At 44.7% G+C, this 18,892-nt stretch overlaps 1 protein-coding gene across 1 annotated transcript in view; it reads right to left on the bottom strand.

The window, feature by feature from the left end:
- HUWE1 (HECT, UBA and WWE domain containing E3 ubiquitin protein ligase 1) overlaps window positions 1-18,892 on the bottom strand; it is a 141,855-nt gene that overhangs the window by 117,957 nt on the left and 5,006 nt on the right. Inside the window, exon 3 of the mRNA XM_056867056.1 lies at window positions 17,273-17,351. Coding sequence (XP_056723034.1) covers window positions 17,273-17,342 — 70 coding nt within the window. The 5' untranslated portion in view covers window positions 17,343-17,351. The remainder of the gene's footprint in view (window positions 1-17,272; window positions 17,352-18,892) is intronic.

Raw genomic sequence — 18,892 nt, forward strand, 5'->3', positions numbered from 1 at the left:
GGGTCACAACAAGTCAGCTGTGACTTGTCGGCACATGCACACACATACGCAATTTAGTAAAAGCCCTGCAGAGCCACATTTAATGCTTGACCTCAGAATGCAGACACGTTTTCCCCTGGTTACAGAACAAACTTTTACTCAATGTCAAAGGAGTTAAATAGGCCATGGATTCACTTTTAACATGTTACGTACTTAATTCAGATTTTACTTTAATTCAGATTTACCATAAATTACAACATTCTAAAAAAAATATTTTAATGGTCTTCATTGATTCCAATAATGAAGGGGAATTATCTAGTTATGAACTGGCCCCACCTACTTCTTTTGTGTGCGAGTAATTCAGATTAACAATTTTTGACATTACATTTTAAAATTCTATAAATGGCTCATGCAATAATTAATCTAAATGATTTTTTCTTCCTCTGTTTCTTCTTTTTTTCCAGGTCTTAAAGCTTTGGTCGGAAGTGTATTTTATATTTTGAATATTTTACTTTATAGTGTGTATTTTAACAATTGCCCTGACCTGGATGGCCCAGGTTAGCCTGATCTCGTCAGATCTCAGAAGCTAAGCAGGGTCAGCCCTGGTTAGTATTTGGATGGGAGACCACTAAGGAATACCAGGGTTGCTGCGCAGAGGAAGGCACTGGCAAACCACCTCTTGTTAGTCTCTTGCCATGAAAACCCCAAAAGGAGTTGCCATACGTCGGCTGCGACTTGACAGCACTTCACACACACATTTTAACAATTTATGCCACTGAAGAAATCCTTGTGGCCCAAACCTGCTTGGTTTTAATGATTTTTTAAAATATTTGTGATGTATTAAATTTATCATATGTAATCCATTAGTTACATATTAGCCAGCATGGTGGTGTGGGTAACAGCAGCAGACTCTCCTGGAGAACCGGGTTCGATTCCCCACTCCTCCATATGAAACCTGCTGGGCGACCTTGGGCCAGTCACAGTTCTCTCCGAACTCTCCCAGCCCACACAGAGGCAGGCAACGGCAAACCACCTCTGAACGTCTCTTGCCTTGGAAACCCTACGGGATCGGAATAAGTTAGCTGTGACTTGACGGCATACGCACACACCCAATCCATTAGTATTCATTCTGTTATTAGGCCTTTTGTCAACCTTCCTGGTTACCTGGCTTTTCTAGGCTGATGTTTTTTACTTCCCTTTTCTATTTTGGTTTTACCATAAAACTGTTCAGAAAAACTGAAAACTTTAAATCCATTCATTTTATAATTGCTAAAAGCATCAGTTTCTACCAATCTACTGATTCTTTAGCTATTGAAACTGCACCTAAAATTAGGGCACGCAGAACAGTCCAGCTGTGATAATCCCTGCTGCATTGAACAACCTGCAAGACAACCAGAAACACAGGAGACAGGAAGGATGCCAGCTCAGCAATGAAGTGGCTATAAACTTTATTCAGACTTCCACAAACAAGAATGTTCTGACCCTACCCTCAAGATGACCATGTGTTTATCCATGAACCACAACTACCTCACGCCTAGCTAATGTCTCCTTGCGTCTTATGTCCAATGTGTGTTTCTTATGCTCAATGTGTGTTTTTCTTGGCCACAGGCTCGGCAAATTCCCACAATGCACCACACACAGTCAGTCGCAGCACCCAGCAAAGCCAGATGGATGACAAGCATTTTCATCCACATGCCAAGTCGAGTCTCGTGAAAAGATGGGCTATGAATTTTGTTGCCATGGCGCTTAATCGGAGGACTGTATTAATGCATAAAACACATTGTGCAATCTACTAACCTAGTAGTGCCTTATCCCAGTTTGTTTTTTTGTTTTGCTGTTTTTAGCTTAACACCACTGGGGTCAGAATTTTAAGCTTTGAATTCTTTGGACAAATATCTGGGCTCCGAGGAAGTGCCAGTACATTCCATCCGCTTTGGGCAGCGGACTATAAATCCCAAAATGCAATGCAGCTACCATACTTGGGGGGTCACTCTTCAGCAATCTGACTGGGATAGGGTTACTACTGCCCTAAACAATATGAAAAAGAACACACATCCTTATTAAAAATACAGTATGGGCAGAGGCATTTGACACCCCTCCAAAACAAGATACTGGAAGAATTAAAACCTGGTGAGGTGTAGTTATTCGTGTCAGACTGGGCTCTAGAGACCCATGTCTGAATCCCTGCTTTGCCATGGAAGCTTGCTGGGTGACCTTGAGGAAGTCACAGCCTAGCCTACCTCACAGGGCTGTTGCGAGGGCAAAATGGAGAATGCCTTAAGCTGGTTTGAGTTCCCACTGGGCAGAAAAGACAAGGCATAAATGAAATAATAAACCAAAACAGTTTTGCATTTTAGTACATTTGGCCAAAAGATGCTGATGAAGAACTCCTGCCCACTACAACAGTCAGTGATGTTCTCTGGAGCTTTTTTTATCCACCTGAATTAAATGCACGAATCAGTTGTATTTACCAAGTCAAGGAGCTTGCTGGTGCTTCTGTCTCCCCGCCCATCAAGCTGAACTAGCAACCGCCTTGCTCTCAAGTGAGGGGCAAGAAATTCAGGCACACCAGAATCCAAGCAATGCCCTTATCTCTCTCCCGTTTTGCTTCACCTTGAGGATGCTGGCAAAGAGCTGATCCGTAAGGTTTGCACAGACCGGGGTGGGAGTGTTAAGAAATGAGGCTCGAGAGAGGGAACAGTATGGAGAAATAAGAAAAGAGAGAATGGGCGGAAGGAAGCTGCAGGGGTGAGGATTCGCATATTAATTTGAAATAGCCAGCCAAGCCTTTTGGCTGCAGGCCTCTGGTATGCATAAAATTCTGAATGAGTGTGTTTCTTTAATACATGCAGTGGTAATACTGCTCTGTAAGAACAGTTCATACACAAAGCCGCCTCATACTGAATCAGACCCTTGGTCCATCAAGGTCAGCCATCAAGAGCCAGCATGGTGTCGTGGTGAACAGCGGTGGTTTGGAGCGGTGGACTCTAATCTGGAGAACCGGGTTTGATTCCCTGCTCCTCCACATGACTGGCGGACTCTAATCTGGTGAACCGCGCTGGTTTCCCTGCTCCTCCACATGAAGCCACCTGGGTGACCTTGGGCTAGTCACAGCTCTCTTCCAGCTCTCTCAGCCCCACCTACCGCACAGGGTGTCTGTTGTGGGGAGGGGAAGGTGACTGTAAGCCAGTTTGATTCTTCCTTAAGTGGCAGAGAAAGTCGGCACATAAAAACCAACTCTTCATCCCTCTTACTCAGACTGGCAGCAGCTCTCCAGGGTCTCAGGCAGAGATCTGTCACATCACCTGCTGCCTCGATCTTGTAACAGGAAATGTTGGGGATTGAACATGGGGCTTAAAGAGGTTTTAGTTATGGTGAAGTTAACTCAATTGTGTGGGCCTCAGAAAAAATGCTACAAAAAAAAGGGGGAAGCTACTCCACAGAGCCAGAGTTCATGCATCCAGTCAATTCGTACTTTGCAAAACACCACTGCCCTATCAGTAATACCAACACATGCACTCAATTCGTGCATGAAAACCACACCTGTTTTCTGACTTTTTAAATACCAATATCATTTTCCTGCATCTCCACCCATAGGTTCTGGCAGAGAAATTATGCATATCATCAGGTTTGCAGGCACAAGGAGAATGTTTGCGAGATGCCAGGCTGATACCGAACAACTTGAGCTGTTGTATTGATTTTTGGGCTGCTGCACAGACAGAGAACTTCCTCCTAGGAGGCAGAGAAGCCCCGACAGGTGCTCACTAACTTTAGGTTAAAAGGTGCAAAATCAAATACCATCAGCTACGGGATTACCTGACTTCCCTTCTAGCCTTGCCTCCAAAACATCCCCCCCCCCTTGCCGGGGGACACTCCACTGCCAGTTCTATCTACCTGCATCCAACTCATAACCAGACTGGGCTGTTTTCCTTGTGACATCTTCCTGTTGTGGCATTAGATTGAGGCTTCAGGAGATGAGCAGAGGGAACACGACCCGCCCCGCCCATCGCAAAGAATTCCTGTTTTGGCAAAAAATCTTCCAGGGCAAAGGTTAAGTACAACCCCTGAAGAATGCTATGACTAATAGAACGGCAACCGATGTACACCAGTGGTCCACTGTATGCCATTAGCTTTCCATCATTTTCTGAGCATAATTTAAGCAGCTGTTTATGCCTTAGAATGACTTTCTTTGCTACACCGCGGTGCAAGAAGGGAAGCCTATGCCACGCTCAGACACCTGAATACCAAACCTCTACCAAATGAGGCTGCCTCAAGGATAAACCCCACAATTACAAGAGATCCACCATAGACAGAGTACCTGCTCAAGTCAAATAAAATGTTTGCAGGCTGCTTTTCAGCCACCTTGATTGAGCTGGCACCTGAAGAAAGAGGTCTGGGATTTTTTTCGTCATGGGATGTGAACACTGTGACCAAGTTTCATGTGTCTGTTAAATTTCAAGGTCTCAGGCCCAGTAACCTGTATTGAACTTTAGAAAGGTGGGATAACTAAATAAAATGGCCTTCCCAGCACACCTGAATACATCATCATCCAAGAGAGTCACACGTTCAGAAAACCTTTTTTTAAAAAAAAAATTTAAACTGAATTTTGGGTGGTGTGCAACTACTTTCCAGAAAAAACCAGGCAATCTGCAATTTTCTCCTAGGCGATCTGCATGCTCGGTCCAATTAGGAGAAAGAGTTGCACGTTATCAAGCAGTAAGAACTGAATGTTGCATTTGCATCCCAATTTAATTTCCTTATTGCGGCTTCGAAGGAATAAAAGCTTTGCAAGTGTTTGGGCAAGAGAAAAGCAGGAGTTCATCACAGAGAGCAAAGGAACCCAGGATGGATATGCCCAGAGGACACCTGCGATTCTTTCTCAAGCCAACGGATAGCAGAGTTCCAAGACCACTGGAATCAGAAAGGAGTGTTTTTAATGAATGAGATCATCAGGAAAAAATGTGCGCTGCTCAAAGATTCAAAAACAATTATGAATATGAGGGGAAGTTTAGGCAATTAACATGAGGAAACAGTTTAAAGCTTTGTGTACTACACTAGGTGTTTAGTACTGCATCAGCAGAGACAAAAATTGTGATCCTGGTTAGGAACCCAAATGTTTTCCACTGAGCTAAGCTGTACCCCATGAAGAGAATGTACAGGGAGAAACGGGAGCCGTTTTTCAAGGAGAGCGGCAGGTAAGCAGCATGAATCATTCGGTGAGGGCAAAGCCACTTTAAGCCATGGTTTACACATCCAGAAGTAATGGCTTGGACCTGGCAGTAATTTCTGCAATGGAATTTTTTGTCTCTCCCCACCAGCACAACCCAAAATGCCCCCAGGGAACAGCATGATGGTGAGTCGGACGTCTGGGGTGGGAGGGGGAAAATGGTAAAACTCCCCCCCTCCCCGGTCCACAAAAATTACTCTGCTACAGACTAAACTAATGTACCCCTATCAAGTTGCTTTCCTGGTTGACTTTTAAGACCCTACAAAGACTATTTTTCAAAAACTAACTTATGCTTCAGCATTCCCAAGACTGTAGTGACATGCTTCTAGCAACACAAATTCGCAGGTGCGATGTTCATTACTCAGACATGAACATACAGCTATCCCGTTCAAACCCTTTGGTCAGCAGCTAAACGCAAATTTAGACATGGTCTCCTAGCTTTTGGCAACGTGAAAAAAACCACCACAGCCAGGATTGCCTTCTAAAATCAAACTAGAAAGACAGGCCATTCTTCTGCGGCTTAAGCCGCTTTAAAACCGCCTGTTGCTCTTGTTTCCCATTCTCTCTCCATCCCATCTGCGTTCCCAGCTAACAAATCTAGGTGAACAGACCCATAAATCATGCCTGAAGCATCCAGGCCAGACAAAATGCAGCTTAGCCCAATGAATTTTGCCACACGCAATGCACATCAATATCACTCACTAGAGATTTCTATTGGCTGGGGCTCCCAATCCGTCTTCGTGACAGTGTTTCATCTATGGCAGAATTCCTAAAACCCACCACAAACCATCGGGGGCTTTTGATTTAGCAGGGATCTAACCACGTGCAATGTTCTCTCTTCTACCACAAAGACCAACACCCTGAAAACGCAAACCACACTGAATTGGATACAGGTTCTTCTTTTTGCCGCAAGTGCCAACGGAAGCATTCTAACTCTCCATGCCAAATATTCCACACATCTGATTTTAAAAGGCGGGCTGGAAGAGGTTGGTGTTTAATAACTTAATTTGACAAGCCGGTGTCAATGCCTGCTTCACAAGAACTAAATAACCGGCCTTCCGTGAAGAAAAAAATCGATATGGAGCATCTGTGGGAGGATTTGCCAAGCTGTCCTCAATACTGGACAAATCCCATACAGTAAATGGGAGATAAATCAAGTCTCCAAGACTCAATTTCAGCCTGTCAGCACAGTTTAGCCACCTCACGTGTGTGTGTGTGTGTGGGGGGGGGCTCTGCAGCTCATCATGAATATGATACAGGTAGAGTATCCCTTATCCGGACTGATCCTAAAACCAGACCCTACGAGCCGGCATGCAGGCAGGTCCGTGCTACCTGCTTTCAATGTTTCCTCTCACCTAAAAAAATTAAAATACACTGTATGCTGCATCGTAGGTGGAGACTGAAAGCCTGCTGCTGTTAGTTTGTAGTTGCCTCTTGTTTTAACAGCTGATACAGGTATTCTGGGGAGATAGTTAACTCCTCTGCTTTTGGATGGTTCAATGTACACACAATTATTTAAAATATTGTTTAAAATTACATTCAGGAGATGTGTATAAAATGTATATAAAACCTAAACGAATTTGGGCCCCATCCTCAAGATAGCTCATTATGTATAAGCAAAAATTCCAAACTATTCCAATATACGGAAAGATCTGAAATATAGACCATTTCTGGTCCCAAGCAGTCCGGATAAGGGATCCTCAACCTGTATATAGTTACAGGGGACACCAGCCCAATGCGGAAACCGCTTAAGTTGTTACAAGCAATGCTCACTTTATCAGACTAGCCAATCACTGTAGTCAGCACATCTCCTTAAGAGTTAAGTCAGAGGGCCTGCACACCAGCGCATGAAACTTGCCCTCCTTTGCGCAGATCCAGCCCCCCAGGGCATGATGTGTGATGCCACACAACAAGTCCAGAGCTATCATTCTGTGAGTCTGCATGCCAGAACTTCAGCAAACCAATATTCTTCCCTTGATTTGGTATCACACCACATAACCGCATAGCAAAGTGCCTCACACGATGCCAGATGAGTGGCCCGTGAAGCCCAGAGGTGTCAATGAGCTGGCAGAAATCTTCCCCAACCTTGGCACCCAAGATGCTGGGGTTTGGAGACTTTTTGCGTGCAAAAGCACAGTTAAGCTCCTGCTTCTCCCTCAAGAAAGCTGGCGGGGTGGAGTGGTTAGGAGCGGCGGACTCTAATCTGGAGAAATGGGTTGGTTTGCCCACTCCTACACATGAAGCCTGCTGGGTGACCTTGGGCTAGTCACAGTTCTCTCCGAACTCTCTCACAGGGTGTCTGTTGTGGGGAGAGGAATGGAAGGAGATTGTAAACCAGCAGTTTGATTAAAGGGTAGAGAAAGTCGGCATATAAAAACCAACTCTTCTTCTTCAAGTAGACAGGCTTTGAATTCTGTCAGCGAAGTATGATTGATCTCAGCTGCCATACTATAGTTGAAATCATGCTATTTCCTCAGCATCCAAGCTTAAAATGAGGAATTGGTGGTGGTGGAAAGTGCCATCCAGTCACTGCTGACTTATGGCGACCCTGAAGGATTATCAAGAGACTTCGGAGGTGGTTTGCCATTGCCTGCTTCCGTGTGGGCTAAGAGAGTTCTGAGAGAACTCAAGGTCATTGAACCCGGTTCTCCAGATCAGAGACCGCCACTCTTAACCACTACACCACGCTGGCTCAAAATGAGAAACAGCTATGATATTTGCTGGGCAAAGTCCACATTCCACTCATGAGCCTGTGACTTCAGTTACGCAAACTGCAAGAGCCAATTCAAATGCGGAGGAAATAATTCCCCCGGGGCCAATATATCTTGGGCCTTCCAGGCCTGGAAGTCACACTGAATGCTCCCAACTCCATGTGGAAATCGGAGGTCCCCAACCTTTCAAGTCTGTACACACCTTTGGAATTCTGATGCTGGGTGGCGGGAACAACCACAAAAATGACTGCCGCAGGAGGAGGAGCCAGCCACAAAATGTCAGGGAGTGGGGTTATCCATAAATCTAAGTAACTCTTCCACATTTCAGGGAGAAACACTGCTTAACAGGATGCCTGTTAGAATGAGCATATTTAAAAAAATTTTTTTTCTCACATATACATCCTTGTGCTGTACTGGAAGCTGTTGCAGAAGCAACTTTTAAAAACTCTGCACAGCCAATCAGATCTCCACTGGACTTGCTATCCAAAAGCCCCAGCTGGCCACATCCACTTTCTAAAAACATCCGGCAAGTGCCAAGAAAGATGCTGGTGGGTACCATGGCACCCATGAGCACCATGTTAGGGACCCCTGGTGAAGAGAAAACAGGTACACCAAGACCTGCACCTGATCAGCTTGGAGCTTCAACTGATATGGTCCTCAAAGACATGCTTTTTCTGGATGCCTAAGTCTGCTCAAGGAGCCCCACGGCACAGACTGGTAAGCTGCAGTACTGCAGTCAAAAGCTCCGTTCACGACCTGAGTTCAATCCTGAAAGAAGTAGGTAGCAGGTAGCCGGCTCAAAGTTGATTCAGCCTTCCATCCTTCCGAGGTCGGTAAAATGAGTGCCCAGCTTGCTGGGGGTAAAGCGTAGACGACTGGGGAAGGCATTGGCAAACCACCCCGTAAATACAGTCTGCCTAGTAAACGTCAGGATGTGACATCACCCCTTGGGTCAGCACAGGGGACTACTTTTACATTTTAAGTCTGCTCAAAACAGACATCAAAGATTTCGAAGGGTCAAGGCTGCTCCCAAGTATGAGAAATCCGAAGAGGCTTCTCTGCTGCAAGCACACAGGAAATCACCGAAGAAAGCAGCTCATCTTGCAAGATTTCCCTCTCAGACTCCGGTGAGGCCTGCAACACATCTGCTTAGTCATTGCAACAATCTAATTTAGAGTTTTACATTTCATTTCAGGAACACAATGCATCAAATCCTCCTATAAATAACTGATAGGCACCAAAGCCAAAACGGCAAGGCAGACAGCATCCGAGAGTGACAGAACTTCCAGCCAACCCCCCCTTTTCAGTTTGTGACTCATACTGTACTCACAACTACAGAAACAGCAGCAGCATCTCTAGAAATCTGTCGCAGCACCAACACTCTACAAAAAGGAGATCGAGTCTCTTTACCCGGTACTAGAATTCCCTTAAACGCTAAGCATCATCAGCCTGCTTGGCTCAACTGGCATGTTACAGGCAAAAGGTGGCAAGAAACACTTAAACAGAGGGGGGGGTGTTGGCTTCTTTAGCTTATAGTCTCCTTAAAATGGTAAAGGTAGTCCCCTGTGCAAGCACCGGTTCATTCCTGACCCATGGGGTGACATCACAGACCGACGTTTACTAGGCAGACTATGTTTATGGGGTGGTTGGCCATTGTCTTCCCCAGTCGTCTACGCTTTACCCCCAGCCAGCTGGGTACTCCTTTTACCGACCTCGGAAGGATGAAAAGCTGAGTCAACCTTGAGCCAGCCAGCTACCTGAAACCGACTTCCGTCGGGATCCAACTCAGGTCGTGAGCCGAGCTTGGACTGCAGTACGACAGCTTACCGCTCTGTGCCACGGGGCTCAGTTAGTCTCCCTCAGGCAAACAGAAATCAGTGCAAGCCTTTGGATCTGGCAATCTATTAGCACAAGCACCCAGAGATCCTTGTGCAATGCATAAGACACTGTCATCTTACAAAGGAACTTCAAAGGGAGGCTCCAATGTGAAATCGTTGGATTTGAATTCATTAATAACTTCAAGATAATGCAAGCCCCAGGGCTTCACAAGGACATTGGATTCCCAGCTCACTACAGGTGCCAATACCTGGCATATCCCCATTCTTTACAGATGTTAATCACTTTAGCTGTATCTCTAACTTCCTATTGTATCTCTTTCCCCCATTTCTTCCCACTGTATCTCTTTTGCTCACTACACTTGGCCTACCTAACAGTTGGGCGTGTCTCTCACCCACGCTGAGTGAACTGGATCTTTGGATCTGACCTGGTTTTACAACAGCCGTCCTTTGTAACACCCCCTCCACCTTCTGCTGTGTATATAAATAGGCTTAATGGATTTGTGCTCCTCCTATGCATCGGAAAGAACTAGCTCTGACTCATAAAAGTTTGTGTCGCAAAACATTTTGCTCCTCCTAAGAGGTGCCATTGAACCTCCTGTTGTATTGTGCAAGGATCCCAAGTCTTCTCCACTTTCCCCTTCTCCCCCCACCAGCAGCTATTTTTGACCCCGGGAAAGGTGATTCCTGAAGTCACAGGACTCACATGGAGTAAACAGCCACATGAGTCAGTGGGCTACAGTAAGAAGGGGGCCAAATCGCTCCCTCCTGCCTCCCCACTCAGGAGGAAAGCAGGAAAGAACTGTGGGCATCAAGTGCCTTCGGCCGATGGACCCCTGGATACAACCCTGTGTATGGACAGCCACATGAATGCCTAAGTGGGGTACTTCCGCCCTCTACATTGGACAGGCCAGTCCCTGCGACAAAGATTGAATGGACATACGTCTGACATCAGAAACCTGTGGGGGAACATTTTAACCTTCCAGGACATTCAGTTGCTGACTTAAGAGCAGTTCTCTTACAAAGGGATTTCAAAGGGAGATTAGAAAGAGAGACTGCCAAATTACAACTAATCATGAAGACTATGCATTCTCCAGGACTTAATAGAGATCTGGGAGTCCTGTCTCATTACCAATGCTGATTTCTCTGCGCCCTCTGCGTATCACACCTAATCCAATCATGCCTGCTAAGGCCATTTACTTGCTGTTGACATTTACATTGCCATTGTGTGTCTAATTCACTGGTCTCTACTTAAGGATAGATGGAATCTCATTCTAGCTGTATCTGAAGAAGTGAGCTGTGGCTCACGATAGCTCATACCCTGCCAGAAATTCTGTTAGTCTTTAAGGTGCTACTGGACTCTCACTCTTTTCTACTGTAAGTGGGGTACTGTCCTGCCCAGGTATATAACTGCCGACTCACAAGAGCATAAAGCGTGATTTAGAATACAACCAGAGCTTTCCCGTGGCTTCGAACAACAAGAGAATGTAGTCAGCTTACCCACTGTTACTAGTTAAAGTTGGTTTACCATCTCTCAGAAACCTTTCATGAGCTTCCACAAAAATCCAAAGTTCCCAAGAAAAGTGCTTGAAAGCCACTGACCCACAGTACAACCGGAATATCTAATAAGTATGTTTCTACCAATATTGGTCTTTCCTTCAGGGAGAAGGAACTGCTCCATAAACCTGGGCTTTGGTGTATTTTGAGTAAACAGAATAATTATTTTACAACAGAGTAGTTGACACTTGGTCCACTTCAAACCACACATTGAGTATCTGATGTGAATGCTATAGGGAAAATGTATGTGAATGCTATAGGGAAAATGTATGTGGTCTGCTATCTCTGAAGTTAATGTGCGAAGGGGTTTCTTGATAATATTGTTGAAGGCTTTCACGGTCAGAGTTCATTGGTTCTTGTAGGTTATCCGGGCTGTGTGACCGCGGTCACACAGCCAGGTTTCTTGATAATTCAAAATTTGCGCTCTCCTCATGAGCTAGAGAACACAGCTGATACTAATAGGAGAAAAGAGACCCCATATTTCAGCTCTCCAGAGACTTCTTGCAGTTCACCAGTTTTGCTAGAGAATTCAGAACCATACTCTTGATTTTATGTACTCCAAAATCCTCACCTCAGCTTCCAGGCCCTGCTAGCACAGACAGCTCTCTTCCAAAAAAATTGTTCGGTCACGTTCTTGATCGAATTCAGATATCGCAAACAAGCGCTTCTGGTCTGGAATCTGCTCTATTGTTAAGCCTGCATGCATCCTCCCCTTGAAGGTGAAGTTGAGATTGTAGGCTTCCTTGTATACCAAGTCTCTGATCTAACCTTAATTTGGTGTGATGCTTCTATTCAGGCACTTCAAGTAATGGGACTTTATGATCCACAAACTGGTATGCCAAATGGTACAATCCACAAACTGGTATGCCAAATGACTTCATCGTGGTTTGGGTAAATTCCAATTTGAAGCGCCAGAATTTGGGTTGAGACTGAAGATTTCCTAAACATGGCAGTCTTCAGTCTCAACTCTGTACACGAAGGGAATAGAATGGAGAGAAGAGAAGGAGCACACCAGCTTGAAAAGAAACCAAGCTTGAGCTTGTCCCAGAAACTGGTTTGTTTGTGATGTCCAAATACAGGTCTAGCCTGTTTACAACTTCTCCTTTGCACAGTTCATCTAAAAAAAAAAAATTCTTGGTGAGGTGCTGACCTCTACTGTAAGTTGCTGCAAGAAGGCAAACTGAACTCTGCATTATAAACAAAATGAAGAGGGATAGGTGCCCAGACGAGCAGCACAACACACTAAGAATAATTTCTCCAATGCTAAATAGTCAATAAACCAATATATATTATGAATGTATAGATCTAAATATTTGCCACATTATTAGATATACGTATTTATAATATATATTGGTTTACTGGATATTTAGCATTGGATAAACTATTTTTAGAGCTTACTTGCTCAGCTTTTTTTGGCTGCTTTGAGTTTTGTTTTGTTGATGTCTCCGCCTACCTCTAGCACACGAAAAGTACAGGGTCATCTAGTCCAACCCCCTGCACAATGCAGGAAATTCACAACTCCCCCCATACCCCCAGTGACCCCTACTCCATGCCCCCGAAGATGGCCAAGATGCCCTCCCTCTCATGATCTACCTAAGGTAATAGAATCAACATAGCTGACAGACAGCCATCTAGCCTCCGCTTAAAAACCTCCAAGGAAGGAGAGCTCACCACCTCCCGAGGAAGCCTGTTCCACTGAGGAACCGCTCTGTTAGAAAATTCTTCCTAATGTCTAGACGGAAACTCTTTTGATTTAATTTCAACCCGTTGGTCCTGGTCCAACCTTCTGGGGCAACAGAAAACAACTCGGCACCCTCCTCTATATGATAGCCCTTAAAGTACTTGAAGATGGTTATCATATCCCCTCTCAGTCTTCTCCTCTCCAGGCTAAACATACCCAGCTCCTTCAACCTTTCCTCGTAGGACTTGGTCTCCAGATGACTGTAAGCCGGTTTGAGAGAAAATCAGGGGATAAAAACCAACCGTTCTCTTCTTCAATGTAGCCCACAAGTTTCCCAGTGATTAACAGACAAGGTTAAGAGATTTCAGACATCACAGAAAGGGATTAAAACAATATGACTGACATTAAAAATTTCAGCCAGTATGTACTCAGAGACTAATCAATTAATACATAAGGAAGAATCAAGCCGGCTTGCAATCACCTTCCCTTCCCCTCCCCACAACAGACACCCTGCGAGGTGGGTGAGGCTGAGAGAGCTGTGACTAGCCCAAGGTCACCCAGCTGGCTTCATGTGTAGGAGTGGGGAAACAAATCCAGTTCACCAGATTAGCCTCTGCCGCTCATGCGGAGTGGAGAATCAAATCCAGTTCTTCAGATCAGAGTACCGCTCCAAACCACTGCTCTTAACCACTACACCGCACTGGCTCTCTCCACTGCTGTGGGTCTCTACTGGGGAGAAAGGTGGGGTATAAATGAAGCAAACAAGACCCGATTCAACCAGCTTCTCTAGACAATTCTGAATGAAATGCAAGGGGATTCTCTAGTTCAAACCAGAGAAGTTATTGCTAAGCATAGAGATACTGTAGTGCCGTAAATCCAATAGAGTTTCCATCTCCTACCAACTGTACTATACTCATACAAGTTGAGTATCCCTTGCCCAAGACTGCTTGTGTATTTCAGATATTTCCGTATACTGGAATACTGTGGAATTTTTGCATATACATAATGAGATATCTTGGGGATGGGCCCCCAAATTAATTTAGGTTTTATACATACTTTATACACATCCCCTGAATGTAATTTTAAACAGTGTTTTTAATAATTTTGTGTACACTGAACCATCCGAAAGCAATGGTGTTATACTGGAATACTGTGGAATTTTTGCATATACATAATGAGATATCTTGGGGATGGGCCCCCAAATTAATTTAGGTTTTATACATACTTTATACACATCGCCTGAATGTAATTTTAAACAGTGTTTTTAATAATTTTGTGTACACACTGAACCATCCGAAAGCAATGGTGTTAACTATCTCCCCAGAATACGTGCATCAGCTGTTAAACAAAAGCGACAACAATAGCCATGGCAGGCTTTCAGTCTCCACCTACGATGCAGTGTACACTGTATTTTATTTTTTTAGGGGAGAGGAAACATTGAAAGCAGGCAGCACAGATCCGCCTGCATGCCGCTGTTTTTCAGATCAGTCTGGATATAGGATGTCCGGATAAGGGATGCTCTACCTGAACCAGCCTCCTCACATCACAAAGAAGCCAGGAGTAAATATTTAAGGAACATCATTTGATATTGCTATATAAAGTTTAGCACAGCGGCATTATTAACTAAAAGGAGTTGGCTCAACTTTCTTTACATGTGGTCAACTGATTTTTAAAACATGTTTTAATGCAGGAAGGGCAGCCATGAAGGAGCTAGGAAAGATTCTGAAGTGTAAGGATATGTCACTGGCCACCAAGATCAAGTTAATTCACGCCATCGTATTCTCTATTACTATGTATGGGTGTGAAAGCTGGACACTGAAGAAAGCTGATAGGAAGAAAGTAGATTCCTTTGAAATGTGGTGGAGGAGTGTGTTACGGATACCGTGGACTGCCAAAAAAACAAATCAGTGGGTTTTAGATCAAATCAAACCTGAACTGACCCTAGAAGCTAAAATGATTAAACTGAGGCCATCGTACTTTGGTCACATTATGAGAAGCCAAGCGTCACTGGAAAAGATAATCATGCTAGGAACAGATGAAGGCAGCATGAAAAGAGGAAGACCCAACAAGAGATGGAGCCCCAAGAGCCCCAGCCCTCAATTTGCAAGACCTGAACGAGGCTGTTAAAAGACAGGACGTTTTGGAGGGCACTGATTCATAGGGTCGCCATGAGTCGGAAGCGACTTGACGGCACTTAGCACAACACACAGTGTAGGTATAACTGGATAGCACCCTAAAGTACCTTAGGATAAGGGGGGTGTCACCAAACCGGACACCTTAGGCTAGGGGTGTCAAACATCCAGCACCTTGAGAGCTCTTATCCATCCCGCGAGCCAACCAAGGCAGCAACCCCACCCCCAGTCCCGAGGTGTCATTATCAAGGACTGTTAAATAAAAGAAAATCCTGGAAGAGTGTTATTGCGTTAAAATAATATCACTAATTGGCTTTGCCTGTATCTTTATAAAATTTGTATCTCCAGTAAAAAGGTAAAGGTCCTGCAAGCTTGGACTTCCCCAGTCATCTTCCCTTTACCCCCAGCAAGCTGGGTACTCATTTTACCGACCTCAGGAGGATGGAAGGCTGAGTCAACCTTGAGCCGGCTACCTGAAACCAACTTCCGTCAAAATCGAACTCAGGTCGGGAGCAGAGCTTGGACTGCAGTACTGCAGCTTACCACTCTGCGCCACAGGGCTCCTAGTATCTCCAGTACCTGGTATTAAATTTTATGGTACACATGGTCCAGCCCAACGAAATGTCATTTGTGTCACATCCGGCCCTCATGACAAATGAGTTTGACACCTCTGCCTTAGGCTTCCCAACCCAGGTGCCCGGGGAGGTGCCTTCCTTGGTCCTGGTTGTCAGTGACTGCACCTTCCCACTGCTGGAGTTGGAAAGTGGCCTTGAAGGGCGGCATCCCCTTGGGATCACAGTGGGATTACTCATGTGCAGGCACACCCCACTGGACAGCCTCTTGAAAGCGCCCATACTAAATGGGGTGGCTAAACCAGTGGGGGGAACATTTTAACCTTCCAGGATATTCAGTTGCTGATTTAAGAGCAGAAGTTCTCTTACAAAGGGGTTTCAAGGGGAGATTAGAAAGAGAAGAGTTGGCTTTTATATGTCGACTTTCTCTACCAGTTAAGGGAGAATCAAACCGACTTACAATCACCTTCCCTTTCCCACAACAGATACACTGTGAGGTAGGTGGGGCTGAGAGAGGTCTAAAGAGAGCTGTGACTAACCCAAGGTCACCCAGCTGGCTTAATGTGGAGGAGTGGAGAAACCAACCCAGTTCACCAGATTAGTGTCCGCCGCTCATGTGGAGGAGTGGGGAATCAAATCTGGTTCTCCAGATTGAGTCACCACTCCAAACCACTGCTCTTAGCCACTACACCATGCTGGCTCTCAGAGAGACTGCTGAATTACAGATAATCATGAAGCTCAAGAGTATGCAATCTCCAGGACTTAATAGAGATCTGGGATTCCTGTCTCATTACCAACGCTGATTTCTCCACACCTACTAGCCCTCTTCATATCACACCTAACCCAATCATGCCTGCTAATGTAATTTACTTGCTTTTTACATTTACATTGTCATTGTGTGTCTAATTCACTGGTCTCTATTTAAGGATAGACGGAATCACATTCTAGCTGTATCTGAAGAAGTGAGCTGTGGCTCACAGAAGCTCACACCCTGCCAGAAATGTTATTCGTCTTTAAGGTGCTACTGGACTCCTATACTCTACGGGCTTGCTAAATATTCTTTACACAGCTGCAATTCAATTGTTAAAAAAGAAAACATAGAAGCATGTTTTTAACTCCCCAATTTAAAAAGAAAAGATGCTCTTTACTTTAAGCTTGGGCCTCCTCTTTGTCACACTGCCCCAAACATTCTGGCAAACAGTCACATCCTGGAACTATGAAGCAACCCTTGCAGCAGATTGATTTACTAGGAGAAAACCAGCTTCCAACAGAAGACTTGAGCCCTGAACATTTGTCTGTGGGTTTGCAAGTCACTCCAACAGCCAGATGTGTTAACCTGGCTAACAAGTATATCAAGTTTTAGCAACTCTATTATGACACATCAAACTTAAGAGCCTCCAGAGTCAGAAGGCAGAACTGACTCAGACAACGATACTGTATCTACTGAGCAAAGCAGTCATTTTATATATTTTTAAAGAATCTGGGAAACATGTAGCTACTCAATACTCTCTTGCAAAGGACAAAATTAGTCTCCTCACTTGGGGGCAACAGAAGGCGGGCATTTACAAAGGTGCTTACCTTCATATAAATAACACTGGCTGCCTGCTTTGCCCGCTTCCTCTACCAGCCAACGCTGAGATTCCAGCATCAGCAATTTCTTTCAGAATCAAAGAAAAGGCATTTAGAAATTAATTATACAGGCAACTCAGTGTGCCATGTTTGGAACAAGATTAAGAACATAAGAAAAGCCCTGCTGGATCAGACCAAGGCCCATCAAGTCCATCAGTCTTTCAGATAGTGGCCAACCGGGTGTCTCTGGGAAGCCCACAAACAAGACAACTGCAGCAGCATTGTCCTGCCTGCATTCCATGGCACCTAATATATTAGGCATGCTACTCTGATCCTGGAGAGAACAAGTGTGCATCATGACTAGTATCCATTTTGACCAGTAGCCATGGATAGTCCCATCCTCCATAAGAACATAAGGAAAGCCCTGCTGGATCAGACCAAAGTCCATCAAGTCCAGCAGTCTGTTCTAGGAAGCCCACAAACGACTGTAGCAGCATTATCCTGCCTGTGTTCCACAGCACCTTATATAGTAGGCATGCTCCTCTGATCCTGGACAGAATAGGAATGCATCATGACTAGAATTCATTTTTACTAGTAGCCATAGATAGCCCTATCCATGTCCACTTCCATCTTAAAGCCTTCGAGGTCGGCAGCCATCACCACATACTTCCTTTTATCTGTTGTGAATCTCTCACCCACCAGATGACGACACCATGTTCTGGTATTATGAGGGAGAAAAGCTTTTCCCTGTCCACTCTCTATACCATGCATAATTTTATAGACCTCTAACATGTCTCTCCTTAGCCATCTTCTTTCTAAGCTAAAGAGCCCTAAGCACTTTAACCAATCCTCGTAGGGCAGTTGCTCTAGGCCCCTGTTTTGGTTGTTCTTTTCTGCACTTTCTCAAGCTCTGCAATATCTGGTGACCAGAACTGTACACAGTATTCCATGTGTGGGTCTCACCATAGATTTGTACATGGTCAGAACGATAGCAGTTTTATTCTCTATTCCTCGTCTAATTATCACCAGCATGGAATTTGCCTTTTTCACAGCAGCCGCACAGTGGGTTGACATCTTCATTGAGCCATCCACTACCACCCCAAGATCCCTTTCTTGGTCGGTCGCTGCCAGCACAGATGCCATCAGTGTATATGTGACACTGGGATTTTTTGCCCCAATATGCATCATTTCCTAAGCTGTCTGTGTCATATACTCTTAACCCCTGGACAGCATGCTCTGAGTTTAATTTACAGCATAGTTGAAATGGTAGGGTTAGGACAGGAGAACATTCCAGGCTTGTAAACATCTGAATCTCCTCCAGGTGATCAGGAAGGGAAGCTTCACAAAAACCAGCATCACCATGTTAAATAGTGCCAAGTGACTAACACCTGCTCACACTTGCCTGTTAAGTTTGAGATTTGTTTGCGCAAATAAAGTGAAGGGCTGGACAGTTAACATGGTGAATGTTCAGAAGTTATGTTTATGTTTTCTAGACATACCATTATCACACCGGAGGCCCCAAGACAATGCCAACCACAGATACAGAGAAATACACATCCCAGTGACACAAACTCAAAACCCATCTGAAATGTATCCGGTAAATGTATCCCACAATGCTGTCTTTCCAGC

The sequence above is a fragment of the Euleptes europaea genome, chromosome 1 (assembly GCF_029931775.1).
Source record: "Euleptes europaea isolate rEulEur1 chromosome 1, rEulEur1.hap1, whole genome shotgun sequence".
In the NCBI taxonomy this organism is placed as follows: domain Eukaryota; kingdom Metazoa; phylum Chordata; class Lepidosauria; order Squamata; family Sphaerodactylidae; genus Euleptes; species Euleptes europaea.